Source organism: Pagrus pagrus (assembly GCF_965226575.1).
Source record: "Pagrus pagrus genome assembly, chromosome: 7".
In the NCBI taxonomy this organism is placed as follows: domain Eukaryota; kingdom Metazoa; phylum Chordata; class Actinopteri; order Spariformes; family Sparidae; genus Pagrus; species Pagrus pagrus.
The window spans coordinates 32,490,313-32,514,558 of record NC_140191.1 but is presented as its reverse complement, the minus strand read 5'-3'; the positions used below and the strand labels follow the sequence as shown (position 1 = coordinate 32,514,558).

At 41.1% G+C, this 24,246-nt stretch overlaps 1 protein-coding gene across 1 annotated transcript; it reads right to left on the bottom strand.

The window, feature by feature from the left end:
- Nucleotides 1-1,880: 1,880 nt before the first annotated feature.
- On the bottom strand, nt 1,881-23,260 carry sim1a (SIM bHLH transcription factor 1a; the record flags this gene model as incomplete). The annotated part of the gene is made up of 11 exons (XM_084356847.1): nt 1,881-2,599; nt 2,814-3,225; nt 4,853-5,018; nt 9,724-9,871; nt 12,164-12,270; nt 13,729-13,928; nt 14,329-14,414; nt 14,512-14,620; nt 14,706-14,795; nt 16,934-17,016; nt 23,086-23,260. The coding sequence occupies 11 exons, from the start codon at nt 23,258-23,260 to the stop codon at nt 1,881-1,883; spliced, it is 2,295 nt and encodes a 764-aa protein (XP_084212973.1).
- Nucleotides 23,261-24,246: the final 986 nt, after the last annotated feature.

Below are 24,246 nucleotides of genomic sequence, written 5' to 3'. Positions count from 1 at the left end.
CTGCTCAAACATGCAGATTTCTCATTACAGATGTCACATCATTAAGTATGTTTCCAGCCACATGTTTTAATGTACATTTTGGAGACTGTCTGATTAAACAACAGCATCAGTTGTGTCAGCAAGTGCTTCCGAATGATATGTATTTACATTCAAGTGGCACAGCCCTCAACTGGAGGTAGTAGAAGCAAAGGAGAAAGTCAGGTGGTGTTATAAAGTGACAATGTCTGCATGGGGAGCACATCAGGGTGGACGGATGAAACAGCAAGAAAAAGGGACACTGTCTTTTGTTTTTTCAGTCAACATTGCTTTTATTCTAAAGCATGATCTCGATCGTTCCCTAATCCTAATAATGTGGTTATTACTTCCACAGAGGAGGCTATGTTTTCACCCGTGTCTGTTTGTTTGTCGGTTGGTCAGCAATTAAAGACTGTTGGGCCTTGGCGAAATTATGCGCTCTACTGGGTGCCATTCTAGTTACTGTAACCATGATGACAAAGCTTCCCCAACCTAAATCCAGCCACGTCAATTTTTAACTTAACTAAACCTTAACCAGAGTACTGTCACATAAAACGGATTGATTTTCAGTGATTTGATATAGTTTTAAAGGGCACAGATACATGATGTGGTCCTGCTAATAGTGGCATCAGATCATAAACTCCACCAAGGAGCTTCTGTTTTCACCCGTGTCCATTTGCAGGATTACACAAAAACCACTGAGCGGATTTCCATGAAACTTGGATGGAGGATGGGTCTCGGCCCTGAATAGCCCAGTTAAACTTCTGGTGTGGATCCAGGTAAAGGGAGGGATCCAGGAATGTTTTCTCTCTTTAATTGACATTATGAGAAGGGTTTATATATATATATATATATATTGTTTGTTTCTCAGGGAATAATGCATGGATCTTGATGAAAAAAATCAGGGGTCTTTAGGTGGCTGGTATCTATAAGGGAGTACAAAAGTGGAACACTGGGAGAAGGTCTGGGCTCTAACGAGTGCTATTGTAGCTCTACAGAGCAACTTGCTGACATTTTGAATTTGCATATAAAATCAAGTTTGCACACTTTTTCTCACATGGAGAAATTGGTGAATGAGTGAAGGGATGTTGCAGTAAAGTTGATGGAAGCAGATGTTTGACAATGTTGCGGGACATACTTTAATATCAACAGTGTACGCACGTTTTTTGAATGTTTCTGCCGACCACTCTGACAAGTCTCTGCTCGACCATAGAGACCAAGCCATAAAGAAATAAAATGGCCGCAGACATAAAGGCTACATAGTAGAGATCCTCACGGGTCCAATCAGTTCCTAGTACCCAAGAACCTCTTTCTGCTGCCAGAGTCGGTGTTCTCAATGGTGGACCACACTTTGGAAGGGTCTAATTTTCCTTCGTTCCTTTAGCCAGGCTCAGCTGTCTGTAGGTCCCTATCGGACTGTGACCCACTTTTTGAAAATGAACCTATTTCAGAAATTTCAAAATTTCAAATTTCCGAAATTTCAGATTTTGGGCAAGAGGAAGCAAATAAATTCACCAAATGATTCTATCTCTACTGTAGAGATGAAACTCCACAATACAAAAACATTATTTTCCAGAATTACGGGCATTGCTATAATAATATAATGTGATCTTGTTGTACCCTCTTGACAATATTCACCCATGTTCTTTTGCAGAGTGTGGAAAGTGAGTAATATTTGCTTGGAAATATAGCTATAATGTACTCAAGCTCTATGATGAAGTAACAAACGAGATTTGAATCAGAATTGACCGGTATGATGGAAAAACAAGCTAACATGATCCAGAATGACAATGGCTTAATGTTGCAACTGGGCTAACCAGCTCCGGCTGTGTGCCTGCAGTCCCACTGTGTGTGTTAGATGAGTGTTAGCTGCCATTGGTGATAATGACAGAGGTGCCTTTGTGTCCGGGTGTCTGCTCTGCCGGTATAAGCAGGTGAGGGGTCATATCATAGTGGGTGGGGCCTGTGCTGGTGGATGTGCAGTAGCCCCGGAGGCTCTCTGGGTCATAGAGATGCTCCAGAGTGTAGCCTGTCAGGGAGAAGGCTGTATGTTTGTCCAAGTAGGGCCGTGGGTGGGCATGAGAGGGATAGAGGGCTGGGGCCGGGGTGGGGGAAGTCGAGCATGGGCCTGGCCGACCAAATGGGTGGTGTAATGGCAAAGAAAGTGGAGAAAGATCTGTCTGGAGGTAGTCTTTGGGCTTGTGGAGGTGCTCAGACCCTGGACTGCTGAGCCTGGATAGGGGGGCAGGACTAGGCGCAGGGCTGATCACCTGACTCAAACCTCGACACACCACAGTCTGGAGAGGCAGTGGTCCTTGAGTATATTCGGGGGTGAAGCATGGACCAGGGCCCTTTGGCAGCCCATTAGCCGGTCCCATTGGGGCATCTGGAGGGCCCTTGCGCAGCTGAAGTCGACTCTCTTCTTCCTTGATCATCTGCTGTGTGGCTCGGATCAGTGTCTCAATCTTGCTGGGTTCCTGTGGGCTGCAGCGGTAGTGGTCAGCTTGGTACCGATCCCCTGAGTCACTGGTCGAGCCTCCATCTGGGGAGCTGACTACGCTGTCCTCATCCCAGTGGCCCCGGCCTGCAGGAGGACACAATGAAAACAGTCAATTCTGAGGAAATACTTCCAAGAATTAATATTCTTAGCAACTATCAAAACCCCAGGTTTACAGCAAACACCTTCAATCATCTCTGGATATTGAGTGGGTGGCAGGCTCAGTCTAAAAATATCAAAGCTTCATCTGCCCATATAGTTCTGTCACTACCGTGGACATGGCCGAGGTCTTGGTCCTCACCATGGTAGCTGTGGATGGCTGTGATGTGTGGCATGCTGCTGTTATATCCCTCTTGGTTCTCCAAGGAGTTCTTGCTTAATGGTAAGATGGACCGGGCAGTGCCCCACCACGCATCCCTGCCAGACGGTGGTGCTCCGAGAAAATATCGTCCTGCCTCACATCGACTCCGTTCACAACTTTGACCTTGACCATGTGTGTGAAGGTGTGAGTAGCCATCACTGGTGGTGTGATGCTGCTCTTCAGACAAGCTGTGACAGAGCATGCGTGGATCAGTGAATTGCCTGTAGACACAGGAGGCATCAAGGCCTTCACTGTGCTCCAGCAACTGAGGGGAAGCTGAGTCGGTGAGGGGGCTGCTGCCCCACGGACTGTCCTGGTCAGACTCTGACCGCTCCGCCTGGAAGTTAGGATACTATGAGAAATGTGGAGAGGGAGACAAGAAACAAGATTACAGAAAGCCTTCAATGATGTGGCACACCCTCTGGGGGCCACAGTTGACCAGTGACACACACAGACACACGCAAAAAAAACAAAGACTTGTTTGCTCCAAGTAAACTGGTCTGCTCTGTATACTTATTGACTACCAAAAAGTTAGCTATGCTACCCAAGTCCCCAGGAACAATGCCAGGTTGTCGAATTTGACAGTGTCTACAGGTGAAAATTGCAGGTCACGTGACACGGTAGGCCCAGAATTGCCTTTTCCCAAGCGTAACTGTAACAACAAACACAGCCCAAGAATCTGAACTCACAAAGAGACCTGAAAGTATTTACATTTTACCATGTGTGCAAGAGTCAGCCACCTTAGCCTATAAAGCACTCTAATCAGCATTTGCTGTGGGCTTCAAAAACCCAAAAGCCTGAAGAAATTTTTCTGTATATTCGCCCAGTGAGCAACTTTAGTTGGAATGCATGGATTACTATTACGGAACAAAGTATCTAGTTCTTTGAAAGGATAATTCTGGTTTATCACCTTCAGAATTGACCACTATGATGGAAAAAAAGCTAACATGATCCAGAATGACAATGGCTTAATGTTGCAATGGCACTAACCAGCTCAGGCTGTGTGCCTGCAGTCCCACTGTGTCTGATGAGTGTTAGCTGCCATTAGCATCACAATTTTTATATTTGGATACTCTGTGCACACATCTCACCCATATCACTGATACTCAGTAGATGTGTACCAATGATATTCTGGGTGGGTCCGCTCCAGCGGTATGCAGGAACCATGCCAGTTATCCAGGATGCTTTCTTTTGCTCCTCTGTAAAAGTGCTGGTGTTGAGCACTGAAGTAGAGGAGATGTGAGTGTCAGTCCAAACTGTCTGGGGTCTGTTAAGGAAGTCCAATATCCAATTGCAGAGTGTGGTGCTGAAGCCCAGAGTGTCAAGTTTTGGCGTCCTCTGTAGATCTATTGGTATTGACTGCAAACTGGTGAGGGTTCAGGCTTGCAGGGATGTTGCCTATGATGTGCTGGAGAACCACTTTCTAAAAGCACTTCATGGGGGTGAGTGCCACAAGGCGGTAGTCATTTAGATTAGACACTTGAAGCAGGAGGGAACAGTCTCCTGTGTCAGTAAGATGTTAAAAATGTCAGTAATAACATGAGCTATGGCTAGTGATGTTATCAGGCCCAGCAGCTTTAGTCATATTCACTCTCAACACAATTCTTCCCATATCTGATGTTGTTACTGACAGTGGCCAGTCCTTGGGAGGCCGAGTGGACTCCTTGTTGAATAGATAAAAACGACTATAAAATGTGTTTAGCTCTTCTGGCAACATGGCCTCATGCATAATTGGGGCGCTCTTGCTTTAGCGGGGGTCGTGACTCAAAAAGGTTGAAAACCACTGACCTGAAGAATCAGTGCATGCTCATTTCAAAACCAGTCAAAACAAGGTGAATGTGCCACAACATGATGTTTTTCGAAATCGTAGCAGTTAAGTGCAACCTATATATGAAAACATTTCCAAAGTTTGAGACCACTGTACTGTGTTTTCACATCAGTGATTTGAGTCCAGTAAGTTCAATACATTAAATCCTTACCTGTGTGTATGGTGAGAGTCTAGATTTGGTCTTTGGTCGGGATACTCTGCTCTTGGGAGTTCTGCAGTTCTCTGTGAGGCTGCTGGTGGTGCTGCTGCTGTATGGGAAAGAGGCCTTGGATGTGGCCTGGTCCAGAGAAAGCTGGAGGCCTTTGTACTCTGTCTCCCTAAAGACACAAACATAAATTTCATGTAGTGCATTCACCGTACTATTGTTGATGTTTTGCATTTCCATGTCATAGATTTATGGTCCATAATAAAGGAGAGATCCCAGTCCCCTGGAAAGGCTGTTTATTAAAGAACACAAACAGCCCATGTGTACCTGCATGTTTGGCTTTTCTCTAGGTGCAAAAACCCATTAACATCTGTCTAGCAATTAGAGCTTCATCATTGTGCTGAGAGGGCCAGCATGCAGAGAGATGCATGTTTGTGTTTCTGTATGTGTGAGTGCATCTGCTGGGAGAGGTGGGGGTGTGCTAAGAGGGCTGGAATGGCTGTTGGGATGCTTGTTTTACCAGAAGGATTGCAGCAAGGCCTTCAACAAACACTCTACAGAGGAAAGCTGTCCAATCAAATACACTGGGAGATTAAAGGCTATGTCTGGCTAAATCAGGCCCATAGGAGAAGCTTGGATGTCTCACTACTGGGAAAAGGGAATTGATTTCTCGCTAAAGTGTTCTACAGATCTCACCATGGATGATGAATCAAGTCTGAGACAACAGAAAACCTGGACAGGGTTTGCTTGAGACAAATAGTGATCCATCATCCACACAACTTACAAAGATTTAATGTTGATTTTCAGCTATCTATGATTGACCTCTTACAAGGGTGCGACCAAAGATTATTTTGAATGCCGATCAATCTGCAGGTTACTTTCTTGGTTCATCAGAGAATTGTTCGGTCCATTAAACCGTAGGAAATAGTGAAAAACACAATTTCCCGGCGTCCAAGGTCACTTCTTTAAATTCTTGTTTCATCCAATGACCAGTCCATTACCCTAACGTATTACTATTATATACTACAATATAAGACATAAAAAGCAACAAATCCTTACAGGAGCTGGAGTCAGAAAATGTTTGGCATGTCTGCTCAAAACATTTAGATTGATGAATTATTGTGAATATTTGCTCATGAATTTTCTATCAATCAGCCGTTTGTTCCAGCTCCAGCCTATTACTGTATGTATACACTGATCACTTAATTTTAATATAAGTGATTTTAATACAGTCATTGATTTCAGATACCTGGGGAACACTTGAAATAAGGAAGACAGAGCCCAAAACATCTGTGCGTAAGTGGATTGTTATTGATTTACTTAAAAAAAAACTCTATATCAACAGATATCATAACCTATCATTGGTCATTAGACCCCTTAAAATGAGGCAGTACCTATTTTCCCCCCCTCGCCACAAGTTGCACATGTTATTATGTAGAAAGCAGGTCAGATTTTCATATAAACCCATTTTAGGAGACCCGAGGAGGGGAAATTATCAAGTATGTAAGATGTGAGCCAAAAATGTATTTTTTGCCCAAACAATGATGATTTCTTTTTTCTTACGCTTTTTGATACATTTTTGACTCTTGAGTTTTGTTCTGTGACCCCTTGAAGCATCCCAATTCCAAGGTTGGGAACCAGTTCTCTAAAAGTGAGAAGCAGAGCTGTCCTTTCTTTGTTTTACACATGTGTACTTACATTGTTTAACTCACTAAATGTTACAAAATGTTACAAAATGCAGACATATCAATAAAAGTATTTGTATTGGGCATTGATGTTATGTTGTCTTAAACAGAGAGGGTTGGTGTGCGTGCATTATGAGCTATTGTGGGTCAAACATGTGGCTATGTGCTTTTGCTGCTTACATGCCTTTATTTAAAGGATTGCTAAATCACTGTCAGGTTGTGGTAGCAGTGGCAGGTGCAGAGGTTATCAGGGCTGAACAAACAGTGGGAGTTCACATGCAGGTGAAGTGGCCTTATCAGCGGTGTTATCCAGGCTGTATACACTAAAGCTACCGGGCAAACCAACTCCGCTCTGATAACAACACACAAAAGAAGCATGCTGCCTCATTTTCATCATCACTGTGAGGCTCAATCCATACAGTATCTTAACAAGATTTACAAAAGGCAGAACAAGGAGGAAAACAAGGCTGCACTCCCCTCACACTAAGCTGGAGCCCATAAACGCTCATCAAGTTTACAGCCTATCAATTAAAAGGCCATAAACACAAAGCTGTTATGGATTTGATGTAGGAGGTAGAGGAAATGTGTGTCAAGCTGTTCTGTGCCTCTGAATGCAGCCAGCCGCGCTACTTAATGGAGGGTTTTATAGGCCTTATTCATTCACATGCTCACTTGAACATCTGTGAAATATGCACATCAGGAGTAATAAAATAATAAGATAATAGGCAAGTAAATGTATCCCTCACTTAATAAGAGAGCAGCTCGCGCAGGTAGAGTCTGTGCCATGATTACAGATTGATTTTATTGGATGGACGTGAAGTAGAAGCATGTAATGAGGATTTTCATGGTGCTGGTGGACTGTTTGTGCAGGATAAAGGCCCAGCAAATGCTATCCCAGTCCAGTCAGATATGCTTCAGCACCTGCCTCTGTTTATATACCCTGCAGGCAGAGCTGCCAGTCTTAGATAAACTATACCAGGTGACTGACGCCGCCACAGAGAGGCTGCCACAGGTAACAGCCAACACATGAGCACACTTAACAAACTCAGTAACAAAGGGCTCAGACATTCTGACATAACTGGCAATCAGGAGAGCAGGTACAGTGATAGAACAGGAATGTCTACTGTCAGAAACAGCAGGAAAGTTCTGGTCTTGTGAAAAGAAACCATAATCACATTTCCTTTGTTTCTAACTGATCATACAACAGTAAAGACAGAATATGACTTGACAAACTTCCTTCAGTTCAAGATTCTGCAAATCAGGCTTCAACAAACAAATGTCATATTTCCAATTAACCTCCAGTTAATTGCTTCACAGCAATCGTTTGTGTAAATCTCTAGTACCAACACTCATTATCTTATCAAAGCAGAGAATGACAGCACAACAGAGTTCTGAGCCACCCCTCTCTGCCCTGAAGCTGCCAGACATGTCTGTCATTTCATACCAAGCCCACCTGACTGACAACTGTCAGCTATCGTCCAATCCACAACAGTACTACAACAAATCTACAAAGTAGTACTCCCTAACATTTTCATGTCTATTCCGTATCAACAATAATATAAGAATGCCAGAGGGAAAAAGAATAATAAGCAAAATAATTACATACAATAGAGATTCAACCAAAAGTGAGTTTGTGTCACAGAGTTTCGGATTTGAAAGAGTCGACAAGTTGTTGGTTAGAATAGCTGGATGATCAGCAGTGGGTTACATCAGTAATCTGCCATCCACCCATCATTTCTCTGAACCACTCAGTCTTTTAATTTATTTTGAATAATGAGGTTACACCCTGTCTACACTGGACGTGTGTCAGAAATGTTTGTTTATCTGTTGGAATAGTTATTCATGTTATCTGCCGCTGTTGTGCTCCATTCACTGTAAGCCAATAAAGACAGTAAAGTCACAGTGATGTGTTTAACATAAGAACAACAAGTTGTTGGTCTGACTCTTAATACTTTTTTACTTCCTTATCCTGTCTGGGACTCACCCCAAGCCCGCTGTTTTGTACAGAACACATACATCTTTAGACAGGAATCACAAATACATAGTTTAATTTAATTTCCCTAAACAGCTGGTCACTGTAGCTTTTATCATATGTTACTCAAACTTAGAATTTATTAACAAGTTATATTAGTAATATATTGCAGTTTTCATTGTCAGTTGAACACTGTCAGAAAATGGTAATTATCTTAACTGTTGATAGCTAATGATCAATGTCAGTCTGGGTGATATGGCCAAAAATACTATCTTTTTTTTTTTTAAGCTTGAGACCAAATCATGATTTGAATAGATTTTTTGTTTTTGCAGAATGCAAGTGACACAAAATTGAAACATCATACTTTTAGGATATTATGTACAAGATATGTGAGCATAAATAATAAAAGATCTACACCACCTGCCAGGCTGTCTTTGTTATGTACACTCAAAAAATACAGGTTCAGGTTCTGGCACCGAATAAAATGTTGTTTTGTTTTACTTCTTCTTTATCTTATATTATCCCACAGAGCTATCCTCCTACAGTTTTTACCAAATGATTCAACCAAGTAAGGAACAGACAGAGACAGAGTTAGAGCAGAAATGTCTGTACAACAATTAATTTCCTCCTGTTTGTGTTCCTGGACAAGAATTTAGCCTGGTATCTGCAGACAGCTGCTTACTAGTGTTAACCACCCAGCAAGTGGGACAGACTGTTGACTCCTGTGATTTCAACTCTTGTAACGAGACATAACAGTTTGTTTATTGATTGTCTCAAACAGTGTGCAGAGCCCTTTTCAGTCTGTCCCTCGTCACCAGTCACCTGGAGGTGGACGGGGACATGCTGAGAAATGACTGTTGAGACTCAAGATGGCTAATAGCCAATTATCATCTACCTTATCTTCTGACTGGAAATACACTTTTTCGTGCATGTTCAAAAAAACCTAGATTTTAACAGTATAGACATTTTACACACTACTGTGTACTACTACTACCATGGTTGACAGAAGCAACCGACAGTCACAGTACTGGCCACACTGCTTGATTAGCGGACAGTGCATTAACACCACAGCAGTGATCGCTTAGCACCAAGTCATAAACATAACAACACTGTTTATCTCATGTAAGAACCTTTTGGATTCCTGTGTGGCAATCAGATTTATCAGCATATTGACAACTTACTACTGATAACTAAATCTAACAGCATTTAGGAATACTCACGTGAGAACATAGTTGACACTGACGATGCAGTGAGGTCGGGATGATCGGCTGTTGTGTACAATGGTTGCATAACTCTGGACCCAGACCCAGCCGCCCTGCTTGGCCAAGAAACGGTAGTACTTAGTTGTGACCTGACCTTTCACCAGCACTAAAGACCACAAGATGGGAGAGACATAACAGCAAACCATTACTGTGTGGAAAAAAATACAAACTGTGCAAACAAGTACAGCATATAATAAATTACATGAAAAAATAGAAAGGTGATGAATTACTTAAAATCAGTCAAATCTGACATTAGAAAACTGCACTGAATGTACTTTATTTTGTCTTGGCTATGTTCACATAGCAAGCAAATCTGATTTGTCTCTCAAATCAGATCTGAAAGACGGAGTGTTTACACTATTATTTGCAAGAGATTAGATCAGATTTTGGGGTCCAGATATCAGCAACATATCCGCATGGGTTGCTATGGTATCGATGCAGGCGTCAGTAAGTCTGCATACTAGTGACGTGGCTCTCCAACATGGAGGCATGACCAATCATCTCACTCTTCAAACAATTACACTGTTACGGAGACGGCCTGACTCCACAGTTGTTGTCAGTTGTTCTCTGCGCTGTCTTGCATACTGCTCTGCTAGCAGTGGCATGGATTTAGATTCTGATTTGACGCTGTGTGAGTCACTTGGAAATCCAATATGAGCGGCCAGAGCGTCCAGACAGAGACGCGCCTTAGAAATCTGATTTGAATCGCGTTTCACACCCCCTCTAAAGTGGTATGGCTCCGATTTGCAGAAATCCCATTTCATGTTGTTTTTTGCTGTCCAGTGTTGGTCAGTCTGGATACAATCTGGGTATGCCAAAAATTGGATTTGGGCTCGTAGTCTAAACATAGCCTTACACTATTGTTCATAGGAGGAATGAGCTGTTTATTATATATTATCATATTAAAGCATAGGTTTACCCAAAATAGAAAAGTTTGTCATTATCTCCTCCCTCCATGCTGATGGAAAGTCAGATGAAGTCCACAGTCCACAAAACATTTCTGGAGCTTCACAGCAAAACAGAGTTTCAGCATTCTGCTTAACAACTGAAGTAGCTGGGGACTTGCTTTAAAACGTAAAAAACAACCAAAGAAAAAAAAACATGGAATGGCACCGTACAACTCATCCGGCATAATCCGAGCCACCAGAAGCCCTGAGATCCCAAACAGACTCGACAGGATGCTATTCACACCCTTTTAAAAGCTGAAATCTTCACCGTAGCTGTTATGAGAAACGTGTTAGCACGCAGCCCGCAAGTGTGTGCATAAGCTCGACTGTAAGTTAATGGTGTTAATATTGTACTTTCAAATCAAGTTGGGATCTCAGGGCTTCCAGGGACTTGGATTGCACTGGATGAGCTGTATGGAGCCATTTTTATGTTTGTTTAGTTTTGGTTTTTTTTACGATTTAAAACTTCTCAGTTGTTTAGGCGAATGCTGCAACACTTTTTGACTGTGAAGCTCAAGAAATGTTTTGTGGACTACGAAAGCTCATTCTTCCATCTTTCCATCAACTTTCCATCTTCATGGGGGGAGTAGATAATGTCTCAATTCAAATTTTTGGGTGCAATTACCCTTCATAAATATTAAAAATGAACAACAAAGGAATGGAATTTCTTTGCTTAATTCTTAAAAAATAACTTCAGGTAAAGTAACATTATATGATCTGACCTGAACATTGCATAGCAACACAACACATAACACAACTTGGCCTTTGTCCAAATTGGTGTGAAATTGCTGCACGTTTAAAAATAAATATGACCTCGTGTTGTGTCAATCATTTACACACTGACTCTGAAACCTTTGTCCATCTTTATATTTTGGAACAGTTTGATTTTCAGTGTGTGTGTCCCTATTCCCTACATAGACGTACTGCCAGTCCCAGTTCAGGATCATCCGGTTTGGGTTTCTTTTTAATGTGTAGTGGACTTCTGTTTAATGTGGTTCCAGTATAGCTAGCAACGTATCAAACTGGACCACTGACATCCCGAAATACACCTGATAGTGATCTGGATAACTCCACAGAAACTCTCCATGTCTTGTTCTCAGGACTGGATGGACCTATTGTCTTATCCTTTTTCGCAGAAAGTGAGGAACACAAAATCATCTTCACTTCTTGACCAATATTTTGTCTTGTATTGTGAATTTTCGCAATGAATAAAATAATTAACACCTCAGACTCAGTGGGCAAGGTTTCTCTGTGTAAAGGTTTTATATTGGATGATAGATTAAAAAACAACATAAGGTCACATATTAAAGCAGTATAGCGTTAGAGAACATAATATAACAGTGCATAGCTTGATGTAGTTTGTCTGTACTTGAACAGCGTGTGTGTTTATGTAAGTGTGTGTGTGTGTAGAGAGAGATAATTTGTAGAAAGGTAAAACAAACCTAACTCACACAAGTGATGAGCACAGCGCAGGTGGAAAGAGTCACAGCTGTGGACGTGATGGTAGAGTGTCTTCTCTATCAGATCCTGAGGCTCGTAGCCTGTCAGCTCTGCAACCCTGACACACACACACAACACACACACACATACACACACAGAGGGTACATTAAAGCCTTCCCATATATAAACACACTCACACTCTCATAGACATATGTGGTCAAAAGTTTACATGCACTTGTAAAGAGCATGTACTGTATATGATTGCAGTCTTGATTATCAATGATTTATACAGCTCTAATGTTTCTGTGATGAAAGAGTGGAACACAAACTACATGTCACAAAAAACGTTCATCAAGTTTGGTTCAATAATGAATTTATTATAGGTCTTCTGAACATGTGACCGGATCTGCTGACTCCAAAATATACATACAGTAACTTGAACAATCAATGTTGGTGATCTAGAAAGCTGTGTTGATCAAATGTTCTTTGTAGCATGACCTCTTAACTTCTTCTGGATTCTGATTGATATGAGCTGATGACCTTTCTGGGCCCATTTTAATGGGGCTTGTTTGATTCACCCATTAGACTCAGCCACAAAAAATGGCACAGTTGTGTCACTGCCACAATCAGGAAGAAAACACAAACAAAGAGTCAACCAAAAACCACCAAAAAGCAAGTCTGCAATGAATTAGAAGCTGCTGGAAGACAGGTGTCAGTGTCCACAGTCAGGTGTGTTTTACATCAACATGAGCTGAGAGGCTGCCGTGTTAGAAAGAAGCTCTTGATCCAGACGCAGAACCTTAAAGCTGGACTGAAGTTTGCTGCTGATCACATGTACAAAGAAAAAACCTTCTGGAGGAAAACTCTGTGGTCACATGAAACTAAAACTGAGTTGTTTGACCACAGTGAGCAGCAATATGTTTGGAGGAGAGAAGGTGAGGCCTTTAACCCAAGAACACCGAGCCTACTGTCAGTCATGGTGCTGGTAGTATTATGCTGTGGGGCTGTTTAGTTGAAATACACAGGTTCTGTCAAGAGGAGTGGTAAAAAATTCAGCCAGAGGACGACCAGAAGCTTGTGGATGGCTATCAGAAGTACCTAACTGAGGTGAAAATGTCCAAGGGCCATTTAACCAATAATAAGAATTAAAGTATGTATATTTTTGATCTAGCAGATTTGGTGACGTGTTCAGAAGACCTATAAGAAATTAATTATTGAAGCAAACTTCATGAATGTTTTTGTGACAAAGTAGTTTGTGTTCCACTCATTCATCACAGAAACATGAGAGCTGTAGGAATCACTGAAACTCAAGACTGCCATGATATACATGATTTTGACCAGTGTATGTAATCCACGACCACACTCCTTTTACCAACAGGGGTTGGACTATAATTCTATACCAACCAAGAGAGGACTAATGTTTCTGGTCATTTTGAAAACAACCAAAAATGGGATAAACCACACAAAATATGTTACAAGCAAATATGTGGAAGATCACACACACACTGTACATGCATACAAACATGTATCCACTGTGTGCAGGCAAATACAGAACACTGCGTTGTACAGAACGTACCGTGAGTCAAGGAAGATGAGCTTCATGTCCAGGCTGGCTCTGAACATGAACATGTTGCTGTGCAGTTTGATCTCAGTGACAGCGCTGGGCGGCAGTGAATGGCCGACAGCCACCAGTCCCACGTTCTGATAGCAGCCGTCAAATGGAGACATGTCCAGGCTGTACTGACGGATCTTCAGGTAGCCACTGCAGTGGATCACCTGGGCCAAGAGTTTGGCAGATGGATACAGTAAATAAGTATAAAAATCAATCCATACATGTTCCAGTAGTCCTATTCAGTCAGGCTCAGGAAGAGTGCAGCAAACACATCCGAGAAGTCCGTCTTTTTTTAAACAGCTTGATATTTATCAACACTTGCTGATTGTGTCACTCAGGCCAAAATATTCTAATTGCAAGCTTCAGACTGCGTGGTGGGCTCTTTTCTTGTTTTTTATCAGCACTCTGGATGAGCACTAGTCAGGTTTCAAACTTTAGTTGAGTTTTGTCAGATTCAATTTTATTATTGCTGTCGGAGTCAATGATTTTTATGTCACAGTTACAAAGCACTAATAAAATAAAGACAGTTGCACACATGCCAGTTTAGCAGCACAGCACTGTTACCTTGTAGCCGCCACAGGTAAGACCAGCGTTTCTTTTAGCAAGGACACATTTCATTCTCAGAAAGAAGGAGCGTTCCATCTCATATTCTGCAGGGAATAAGAAAACATGCAAAACACCAAGTTATTTATGCTGTATGATGAATTCATGACATATACAGTACAGCAAGCCTGGGTTGTTGATTACCGTGAACAAAGTGTGAATGGTAAGGCTGGTGTGCTGTGAGGACGGCTGTCATTTCATCGTGGTCTGCTGGATGGATGTATTCATAAATGCTGTTTCCCGTCAACTCTACCTGTTGAAAAGAACACTCATCTCAGAGCTGTGACAACTCAGGGCCACCATTTTTGAAGAGCTCACACTCAGCTTGTCAAACCAACCTGCGACAGGCCCAGGTGGACGGATGCTGTTTCTGATATATACATTATTTTCCCGTCTGGAGCCACCACAAAAATGAAGCCATCTAATGTCTGAAAGAAACAACAATTAGAGTGTTATTTTTTAGGTTACCCACAAGGCCAAAATGAATTTGCTTTTTAAAAAAATCTGTATTATTGTCTTAAGACCATTCCCACGGCCAAGGCATAGACACTATATTGTTTTATTATTATGATTACTGATGAAGATCTGTTGTAATAACATCATGAAAAAATTAATGATTTAAAGAACATAATTAAATAACAAACACAAATAACAATGACATGCAACATGTGCTTTAAAAGGAGCATCTGAATTAACCGTGAAGTTCAAGCCGTTGTTTGTGCTGCTGTTCACAACCCAATCACAAGTATAAATGTTGGCATGGCAATGTACGTTCCTGCAAACCACACATGTGTTTAAACTCTACATTTGTTTATGCATCCTCTCCTTCTACCGACATGAAAGTCAGCTCATATAGGCCTACTTTTAATATGAATGTGATATTACAGATATTGTAGACATGTTGATATGAACATACAAATTTAAACACAACTGTGGTTAGTAGACACGAAAAACTGACAGAATGTTATGCCGGTAACTGGGCTGCTATTTCATTCAACCCAGAAATGTTGCCAGTGTTTTGTCAACCCATTGTGAACAATTAAAAACTGAACACTATGACCGTCATGAAGCTAGGATTTATTACAGTCTGCATTCAGCTTAGCTGGTCGTAGCCTACTTAATAAACTCACATGGAGTCGAAGAATATAATGTAGTGTATTATTAATATTTGTCATATTAACCAATAAGAAATAGTATGTAGTAATGTAAATAAGGAACACTTCAGTTTATAATCATCTTAACTAGGGATGTTAATTAATAATTGTTAATCGATTAATCACTGTCAAGAATTTAACCATAAAAAAGTGTTAACCAACAATCAAGTGATGGCACAAATACATCAGAAAGTATCTTAAAATTACAAATAATTGCTCATCAAATAAATCAAAATTAAATACAAAATACTGTTATGAGATAATGTATTTAATTTAAATACAAGTCATTTGTAATTACAAAATACAAAAAATAACATTTTATACAAAGATATTATTAGATATTATTATTGTAAGATATGACTACATTTTGGCCATTTAGCAGCCTCAGTGTGGATTTTGTTGGGCCAGTTGTTGAAAAGCAACAGACTGGAGCTTTGCAGTTAAAATGAAGAAATTATTTTGTGTTATTTAGTTTATTACTCAAGTAAGTTGGTGTTAATTTTATCTGTTCTTTGAACTCCTAATGTAGCCCACTCTGATTCACATCCAACATAGATCATGTCAGTGGTTAAAACAGTTTTCTAATGGAAAAACGTCCTGCATAATTCATATATTATTGATTAACCAATTCTTAAGAGGACGCCAACTATCAATCAAAGAAATGTCTATTCTTAACCTCTACAAATTAAGCTCTTATTTAACAAGCAGTTTATTTCCATGGCTGCTAGTTTGTGGCTAAAGCCCTCAGTGGCTTGTCTTCACTCTGTGGTCCTCGGCCAGCGCTGGCCAGCATAGCCTTATTTGTCAAACCAGTCGACATACATTGTCATTATGAAACCTCATTTTAGGCCAGCCTGTTGCCCTATTTGACTATTCTGTAGACCTGTTTGAAAGCTTGTAGCCCTCTGGTCCTCTCCATTCTGTAACTGACAGTCCTGTAACCGTGATCGGCTGACATGGAGCTCTGTAGGGCTCTCTTCTGTGTCTGTCTGACCAGGACTGGCCAACCTGTGGTTCTCTCTGCTCCATTGTGTTGCTGCTGATGTGAGAGGGGCTGCAGGACAGACTGAGGATCTGTACGTGACCAGGAATGTGTTCAGCTCATTTCACTCTTAAAGCACATGAATGAAGGCAGCAGGAGGCAGATGGCAGCAGCCATTAACCCCTACACACACACACACACACACACACACACACACACACACAAACACACTGTCTACCTAGGTCTGAGTAGTAATAATAATAATAATGATTATTATTATTATTATTATTATTATTATTATTATATCTTGTTAGGGTGAATTTTCCAAAGAGCTAAGTTAATTTTTCTTTCATTTTAATGAGAGTGTGAAGGGCCTTTTAAATGACCTTAAAGCCCACAATGTGTTTCAGCTGCTCTTAATACTAAGTACCTGTAAGAGATGGGAGCCTAGTTCCTGACTGACTCCATCCAGAGAAGTGCTGCGGCTCACATGACCCCAGGACTCCCCAAGGCCTGGTAAACAAATCACACACACACACACACACACACACACAGAGAGAGAGAGAGAGAGAGAGAGAGAGAGAGAGAGAGAGAGAGAGAGAGAGAGAAGAAAAAAACATAGTTACAAGAAATATACTTTCATATTGTACAATGAAAGCAGATGGAAACAAGGTGTTTCAAATTGTTGTCAGAGGGTGTTCTATAGTTTAGACACTATCACACTGCTATGAATAATGAAAGATTCATAAACTTATTGTACAGACATCATTTTATTGTCAGCACATTATCACAACAACTTTAGAGGCTTTAAATGAGCAGTCTGTAGTTTAGGTGAAGAAATGTTAATGAGCAGAGAAAGATGTTCATTGGCTGATATTTCTGCCTAAACAAACATAATAAACAAACTCTCTTTGTTTTCATGACTGAATAAACAAACTGACCTTAAAGGACAACACACTTTATACTGTTTTACTTTGTTTATATGTGGCGGACCCTGCCACCTTTCCAGATTCAAACAGTGTTCTGGGGCCTTATTTTCCTCTGAGAACAGCTTGTTCATTCACTTATGGAAAAATAAATATTTCTGAGTTTGTATTATGACCTCATTAATATTGTAAATATTAAAATTCTGAGTTTGAGTTTCTTCTCCAAAATGACACAGTGCCCCTTTAATTACAGCAATGCAGAAACAAATAATGCTCAGAATGTCAGTTATGCTTCATAAGCTGCTTTTAATAGACACCATTTTATTCCTTTATCCTTCAGTACAGTTACTGATATATGATTTCAATTTTAAGATTGTTCACACATTTAACTGCATTATATGATCACAAACAAGAGAGACAGATGAGAATACCAAGAGAAGAAAGTGTTCCCACTGCGGGTACAACAGTGTCTGCAGGGAGAGGTGTGGGTAAATGAAGGCTGCACTGCACGGGCTCCAAAAATACACCACACCTATAATTAGACTGGAGCGGACTTTTATCGAATCCGGATCATCGCAAATGTTGCAGCGTGAAAATATAAAGCACAGATCCTCCACAGCAGTGGTGGAAACACCGTGTGAGACGGTGTGATGCAGCAGCGCTCCGTGCAGCAGCGCTCCGCATTGAAATGCAAATCCCGCTCTGCAGAGCAAACAGGCGGCATGCAGGGATCACCGCGCCCCGCCAGCCTCCGGACCCATGTGGAGCGACTATGGACTTCGAGTTTGTATGAAAAGACACAATCAAATTAATCGACAAATACTGACGGGTGAGAAAAAAAGTCGCTGACTTCCACTTCACATCAGAGAGAAATAAATATAAAGACAGAGCCTTTAAAGAGGCTCATCGGAGAGGACAGCCGGCCCGGGAGAGCAGGAGCTGAGCAGCAGAGCACCGCTCTCTGATCAGCGCCTTCATTCACTATCACTCATACACCGTGAGCCCGGCACGACACACTGGACCCTGGACCCTCCTTATCCACTGTGCCGCAGTTAGAACACAGGTCCTATCATTTGACGCGACTATGCTGCTGATTTCATACATATTTAATTAATTAGTCCTCGCAAAAGTTCATGGTCTCTACAATAACAATATTAATAATAATAATAACAATAACAATAACAATAATGATAATAATAATAATAGTAATAATAACAATAACAATAACAATAATGATAATAATAATAATAGTAATAATAACAATAATAATAATAATAATAATAACAATAATAATAATATGATGCTAATAATAATAATAATAATAATAATAATAATAATAATAATAATAATAATATGATGACAATAATAATAATGATGATAATAATAACAATAACAATAATAGTAGCCTACTGATAATAATAATATGATAATAATAATAATAATGATAATAATCGTGTTAGCAGGTCAGTTTCGTTCAGTCCATCAGAGTAAGAGTGGAGCTTCTGGTCTGGTGGTAGCTGTGGTGACATTACGTCCTGACTGATCATTACAGAGGCTCATTAACACGGAGGGGACGGTCGGCGGCTGAGCCGCGGGCCTCGTGCTGCAGGTGAAGCAGAAACTGGAAGTGTGAAGACAGAGTCAGAGCTGCTGCACCGAGCAGCGCCCGCCGAGCTGGTTTCTATACAATTTATTATTATTAAAACACAAGATGTTATTCACTAATTCTTCTCATTATCCTATAATATTTCAGACAGTCATGGGGCTCTTTTTTGATACAATATCTCTTTTGCAATTCGACATTATGAGAGCATTCGTGGGTGACGCCGCGCATTATGCCAGAAACCAGAGGTAGTTTAGGCGTGAACGGTAAAATATGCGCAAGATGAAAAAAATCACAAAATAAATGAAAGAGAAAATACAAGCGCATCTCTTTAATCTTGTGACGCTTCAGACTGCCTGGACCCCCTGAGCTGCAGAGTGGATGTTTTTGTGAAGAAGAATTTTAAAAAATATCAAATGAAAGGCCATTCACATAGGCTATCTAAACAATATGACCTGGGTAGCAAGACATTCATTTGTGAGAAACATGTTTAAATAACTAAATAAAATGTTAACTAACTAAATTAATAATTAGTAACCCCATTACACCATAAATAAACTGGTGTCCACAGCTGTTCACTTCAACAGTTTATAACACTGAAACAAATGTGCTGAGGTCGGGCAGCTCCTCTGCGCAGTATTCTAATCCTGCGTTCCGTGAACGCATCATAACACATATTTACACAACAGCAGCATTAATGATAATAACGAACTTCTTGGGGAGTGTCGGGAGCTGTTACTGAGGGACCCGGACACCTTTCAACAGTCACAGGTACCTGAGGGCTTTAAAGTGTGGAGACAGGGAGCTGAGCAAAGAAGCTCCACGTGGAGGAAAAAGAGTCAGCTAGCTCACTTATATGTGCATTAAGTATTATACTGTATAAAACATGTTGCATATTTCAAGTCACACATAATGTTCGAATTTTCACTCAAGACAAGAAGTGCATCTGCTGAGGAACACCATGACATAGGTGGAAGCTGAGGAAGTGGACCTTGATTGGGATTTTACACATCATTATCTTGATCTTTATATTAAACATTGCTTTTACTTTGTAATGACTTTGTGATTTGAAGCTACGGTGGCCCTATAAATAATTTAAGATTTAAACTATCAGTCACTGTAAACAAGACATAAATAGTGATTTGATTTATCATACAGTAAATATAAGAAGTGATGTTGGCCTTCCTCTCTGTTTAAATCTCTTTCAGAGCTTGGTGTAGAGAGAATTCAGCCAGATATTTGTGGTGTGGGGTGTCATGTAATTTAACCCAGTGTGGACACCATGACTGAGGTCGAAGGTCATACTACTGACCACTCTGAGTGCCATAAATAAAAGTGCTCCCCCCCGTCACAGAAAAAACAGAAAAAATCCTTCAGTACATCCCCTAAAAATTAAGAACACTTTCAGCTTTTCTTCTCCCCACTTATGCAAACCAGTAAAGCCCTCTCAGATGGGCTTCACAACTGAATTATCACGTGTGCCCTGTGGTGGAGAGTATGTAGGGGCCCTTGGAGTAAAAAGGTGTGAGGAGTCTGAGTGAAGAGGTCCGGCCTTTAAAACAGCAGAGGTGATTTAATGGGGAAAACACAACACGGCCTGTAAAAGACGGAGGAGTAGAACCCTGCAGCCTGAAAGATTGTCCCTTGAATTATTCAGTGAGCTCCAGCTTATGTTGCCACACATGTGAAACAGCACAGTTTACCAGCCAGACAAGATCCAGTCATGCAAGAAATGCAGAATGCAGGCGGCTGGTGTTACTGAGAGCTGTGGCAGAGTCTTCGAGGGCAAACTGTAAAATGTACAGTATGGCTACTGCACTAATTATTGATAATTGCAACCTCGTGGATTTTGGAGGGAACATTCTTAACATTAAATGTACCTCCCTCAAGTACAACTGAGCTGTCTGACTTTCCTTTACTCTAGTTCATCCTGATTCACACTAAATATTTCAGCCTCCTGTCACAGTTCTTTGGAATCCTGTGGTTCAATAATAAGGGGTTTCTCACACACACTCTGCACTTTGCTTTATGCAACATTTATTATAAGAATCTCTTGGAATGTCATGCTGCCTCACAGTTTCTTGTGAATAATACCAAATGCTTATGCAACAACATTTGTATTTGTTTATATTTATATTTGGTTCCTTATCTGATTTTTCAAATATAAAATATTTAAATGCACTGACATGTGAATATATGTATATGTATGTATGTGTATATATCCCTATGGTACACATTATGATGCCAGCAGGGAACAAAAAGATGTTTGAGTGTTTTTTTGTCATAAAATAAAACAAATAAACATAATCTAAATACACTTTCAAAGTATGCTTTTAACAAGTGATCCAGACAAAATCAGCCATGAAGTGTTGGAGACATGTATATATATGACACATATGATAATGCACGCTATGATGAATGGACTACATTTAGAGAATGGCCCATGTTTCAGTCTCCTGGTCTGTTCGTTTGATTTTGACACTGATCGTGTGGTATTTGAATATAAGGACCAGAAAATGTAGCCCACCATATAGTTTGACTTAGTTATCTGTGAACATGTTTTGTGTTGGGTCAGGTTTTATTCCTCTTATTATAAAGGCCCCTCCGGCTGCGGACATTTGAAATAAGCAGCAGCTACAAATACTGTGATGCACAGAACTGGAGAATTGATGTGACATTCTCTCAATATAATATATCTGCTCCTATCAAACAAGTTTGTATTTGTATTTAATTTCTATTAACTGAAATGAAGTAGGCTAAATAATCAATACAATGCAGTCCCTCCTGGTGATCTGATAATGGCTTTTATCACTTGTTCAGAGCACATTGTAACATGCATAATTAGGCTAATCCTATAATTCTGATGCTGGACTGTGATGGATCTCATTCTGCAGCATGTGAGTCGTGGCTGATTATTACAACACTGTCAGAGAGTGAAGACACACATAGTGTCCATGTCTCCTTTGTGTTTCCCTCCAGGTTCTTTGTCACTCCACCTTCCTTCCCTCCACCACCGCCTGCTTTACTGTTACAAGGAGCTCCATATGTTGGGGGATCAGACGTGCACATCATACTAATATCCGCGGCTCTGCACCAGTCACGCAGGATGGAGCCTCATCACAGCTAATCTGCTGGCAGGGGCCGCCAGGGGCCCCGGGGAGACACCACATCGCTGCAGGCTGGGGACAGGGACAGACGGACTGAGGGACACAGGAGACTGCTGCTGCTGACTCCATACACTCATTTAATAAAGGGGGACAAACTGCGGAGGATGTTAATTCTGACTAATGTCGGTTCTTCTGATCAAATCACAATAAGCCGCTTGATTAAATGTCACCGCGATAACACAGATTGTACTTGAGTGTAACAGCCCATCAGGACACATGTAATACACATTTACACGTAGCGCGCTGGAGCAGTAGGCGCAGAAACCCTACACGTTCATTAGGCCGAGTTCAAATGTGCCACACTCACTTTCCTCCATTTTAGAGTAGACTGGTGTTCAACAATAAAAACACATGGACTACATTTCATAAAGCACGCCTACCGACGTCAAATATTTTATGCGCAAATATGTAATATTAATATTATTTTTTTGATAAACCTGTAGGATATTTGAAACGCGGAGTCACCGATTTTTCGATCCTTTAAAATTGAGAAATAAGCTCAAGAGATTTCGGAATTTTCTGGCGACAAATCACCGCATAAGAAATCACAGTGATTCGTTTAAAAGGAGGCTCCATTGTTCACAGTGTGGCCTATTATTTAATATCAATACATCATAAAAACATGTTGTTTAATATGCACACGGCGCGGCAATTATAGTTAAACATGCCTATAAATCTTAATTGATTATATCAATTTCATGTATAATTAGCCTTTATACATACAGTACACTAGTGTAACTGTTAAATATAATTTGCTGATTACAGCCTGTTGCTACATGCTTATTGGTGAGCCTGTGTGAGTATTAGGCTGTGGTGAATGCTTGATTTTATTTCAGTGTAATTGTTATTTGTGTCTTTTCTGTATTCAGGTGAGCAGCTCTCTTACCCTCCGGGAAGACTATTCTCATCTTCAGGTAGCTGGTGGTCAGCCGGATGATGGAGGCTTTGTCCAGCTGGGAGGTGATGGCGGAGGGCAGCGGCAACAGTTTGGCCAGTTCATAAAATTCACTGTTTTCCTTCTCCCGTCGAGTCCGGGCAGCATTCTTGGACTTCTCCTTCATGTTGTCGTCTCTGTCTCACACACTGCTGGTCCACTGTCACTCACTCAATGTCCAAGTGTCTCATAGTACTGTAACGGAGCTGTTCCGTCCCCGAACATGAAATAGACTTGTCCCTCTGCTCGGCCTAAAATCCACAGCTGCTGGCCCGTGGACACGTTCCCATATTTCCAGGTGTTCCGGTTGTTGGCGGCGAGCGGGACGCGGCTAATTCCTGGATTTCGGAGGTTTACAGGGGCGTTCTGGTCAGCCCATTGGCGGGCTCACCGCACACTTGGATCCATCATACCTGGTTAACGGGGACAGTGGAACCGCTGGAGACATCAGGCCCTACAGGATGACACACTCATCAGCAGAGCTTCACTAGTGCCCTCATCACTGTCTGTGCATCTGAACACTGAAGCCACAGCTAACGTTAAACTGACGAGGACACTTGTTTGAGTCTTTCTACAGAAAGTGGCTGTATTTTTTTTTTAATTCAGCTACATTTAACAGAACAATACAAGCTTGTTCTCTTACCTCAGCGCAGATACAACCGACAGTTTGCTAAAGTGATGCTTGTTGGGCTTCAAAGTGTCCGGGCTGGGTCTCCAGTGTGCCTCAGCATTGGCATATCTTCGATCCTGTGTGATTTTATGGAAAGCAGCGCGTCCACAGCCTCCTGCTGCTGCAGGCTCGAAGATCCGCCCACCGCAGCGAACTCTGCTCCTATTGGACAATGGGTGCCCTGTTCACGTAGTTATTGGCTACTCTTTAGAGTGACGCGCTCCGTGAGGAACGGGGGGAAAGTGTTCACCTCTGGCCCGAACGGGGTTGAAAAATCCCCCAGAACCCGTTCACTGACTCCTTGCTGGGATCAAACGGTATGTGGAACTGCTTAAAAAATACGTCACTTTAAAATATTTATTGTCTGTCCACAAAAATACAGATTTCGTCGAGATTTCCTTAAAGTATTTTCTTATTAATGTGTGAGCTTTTCTTTCGTTCGG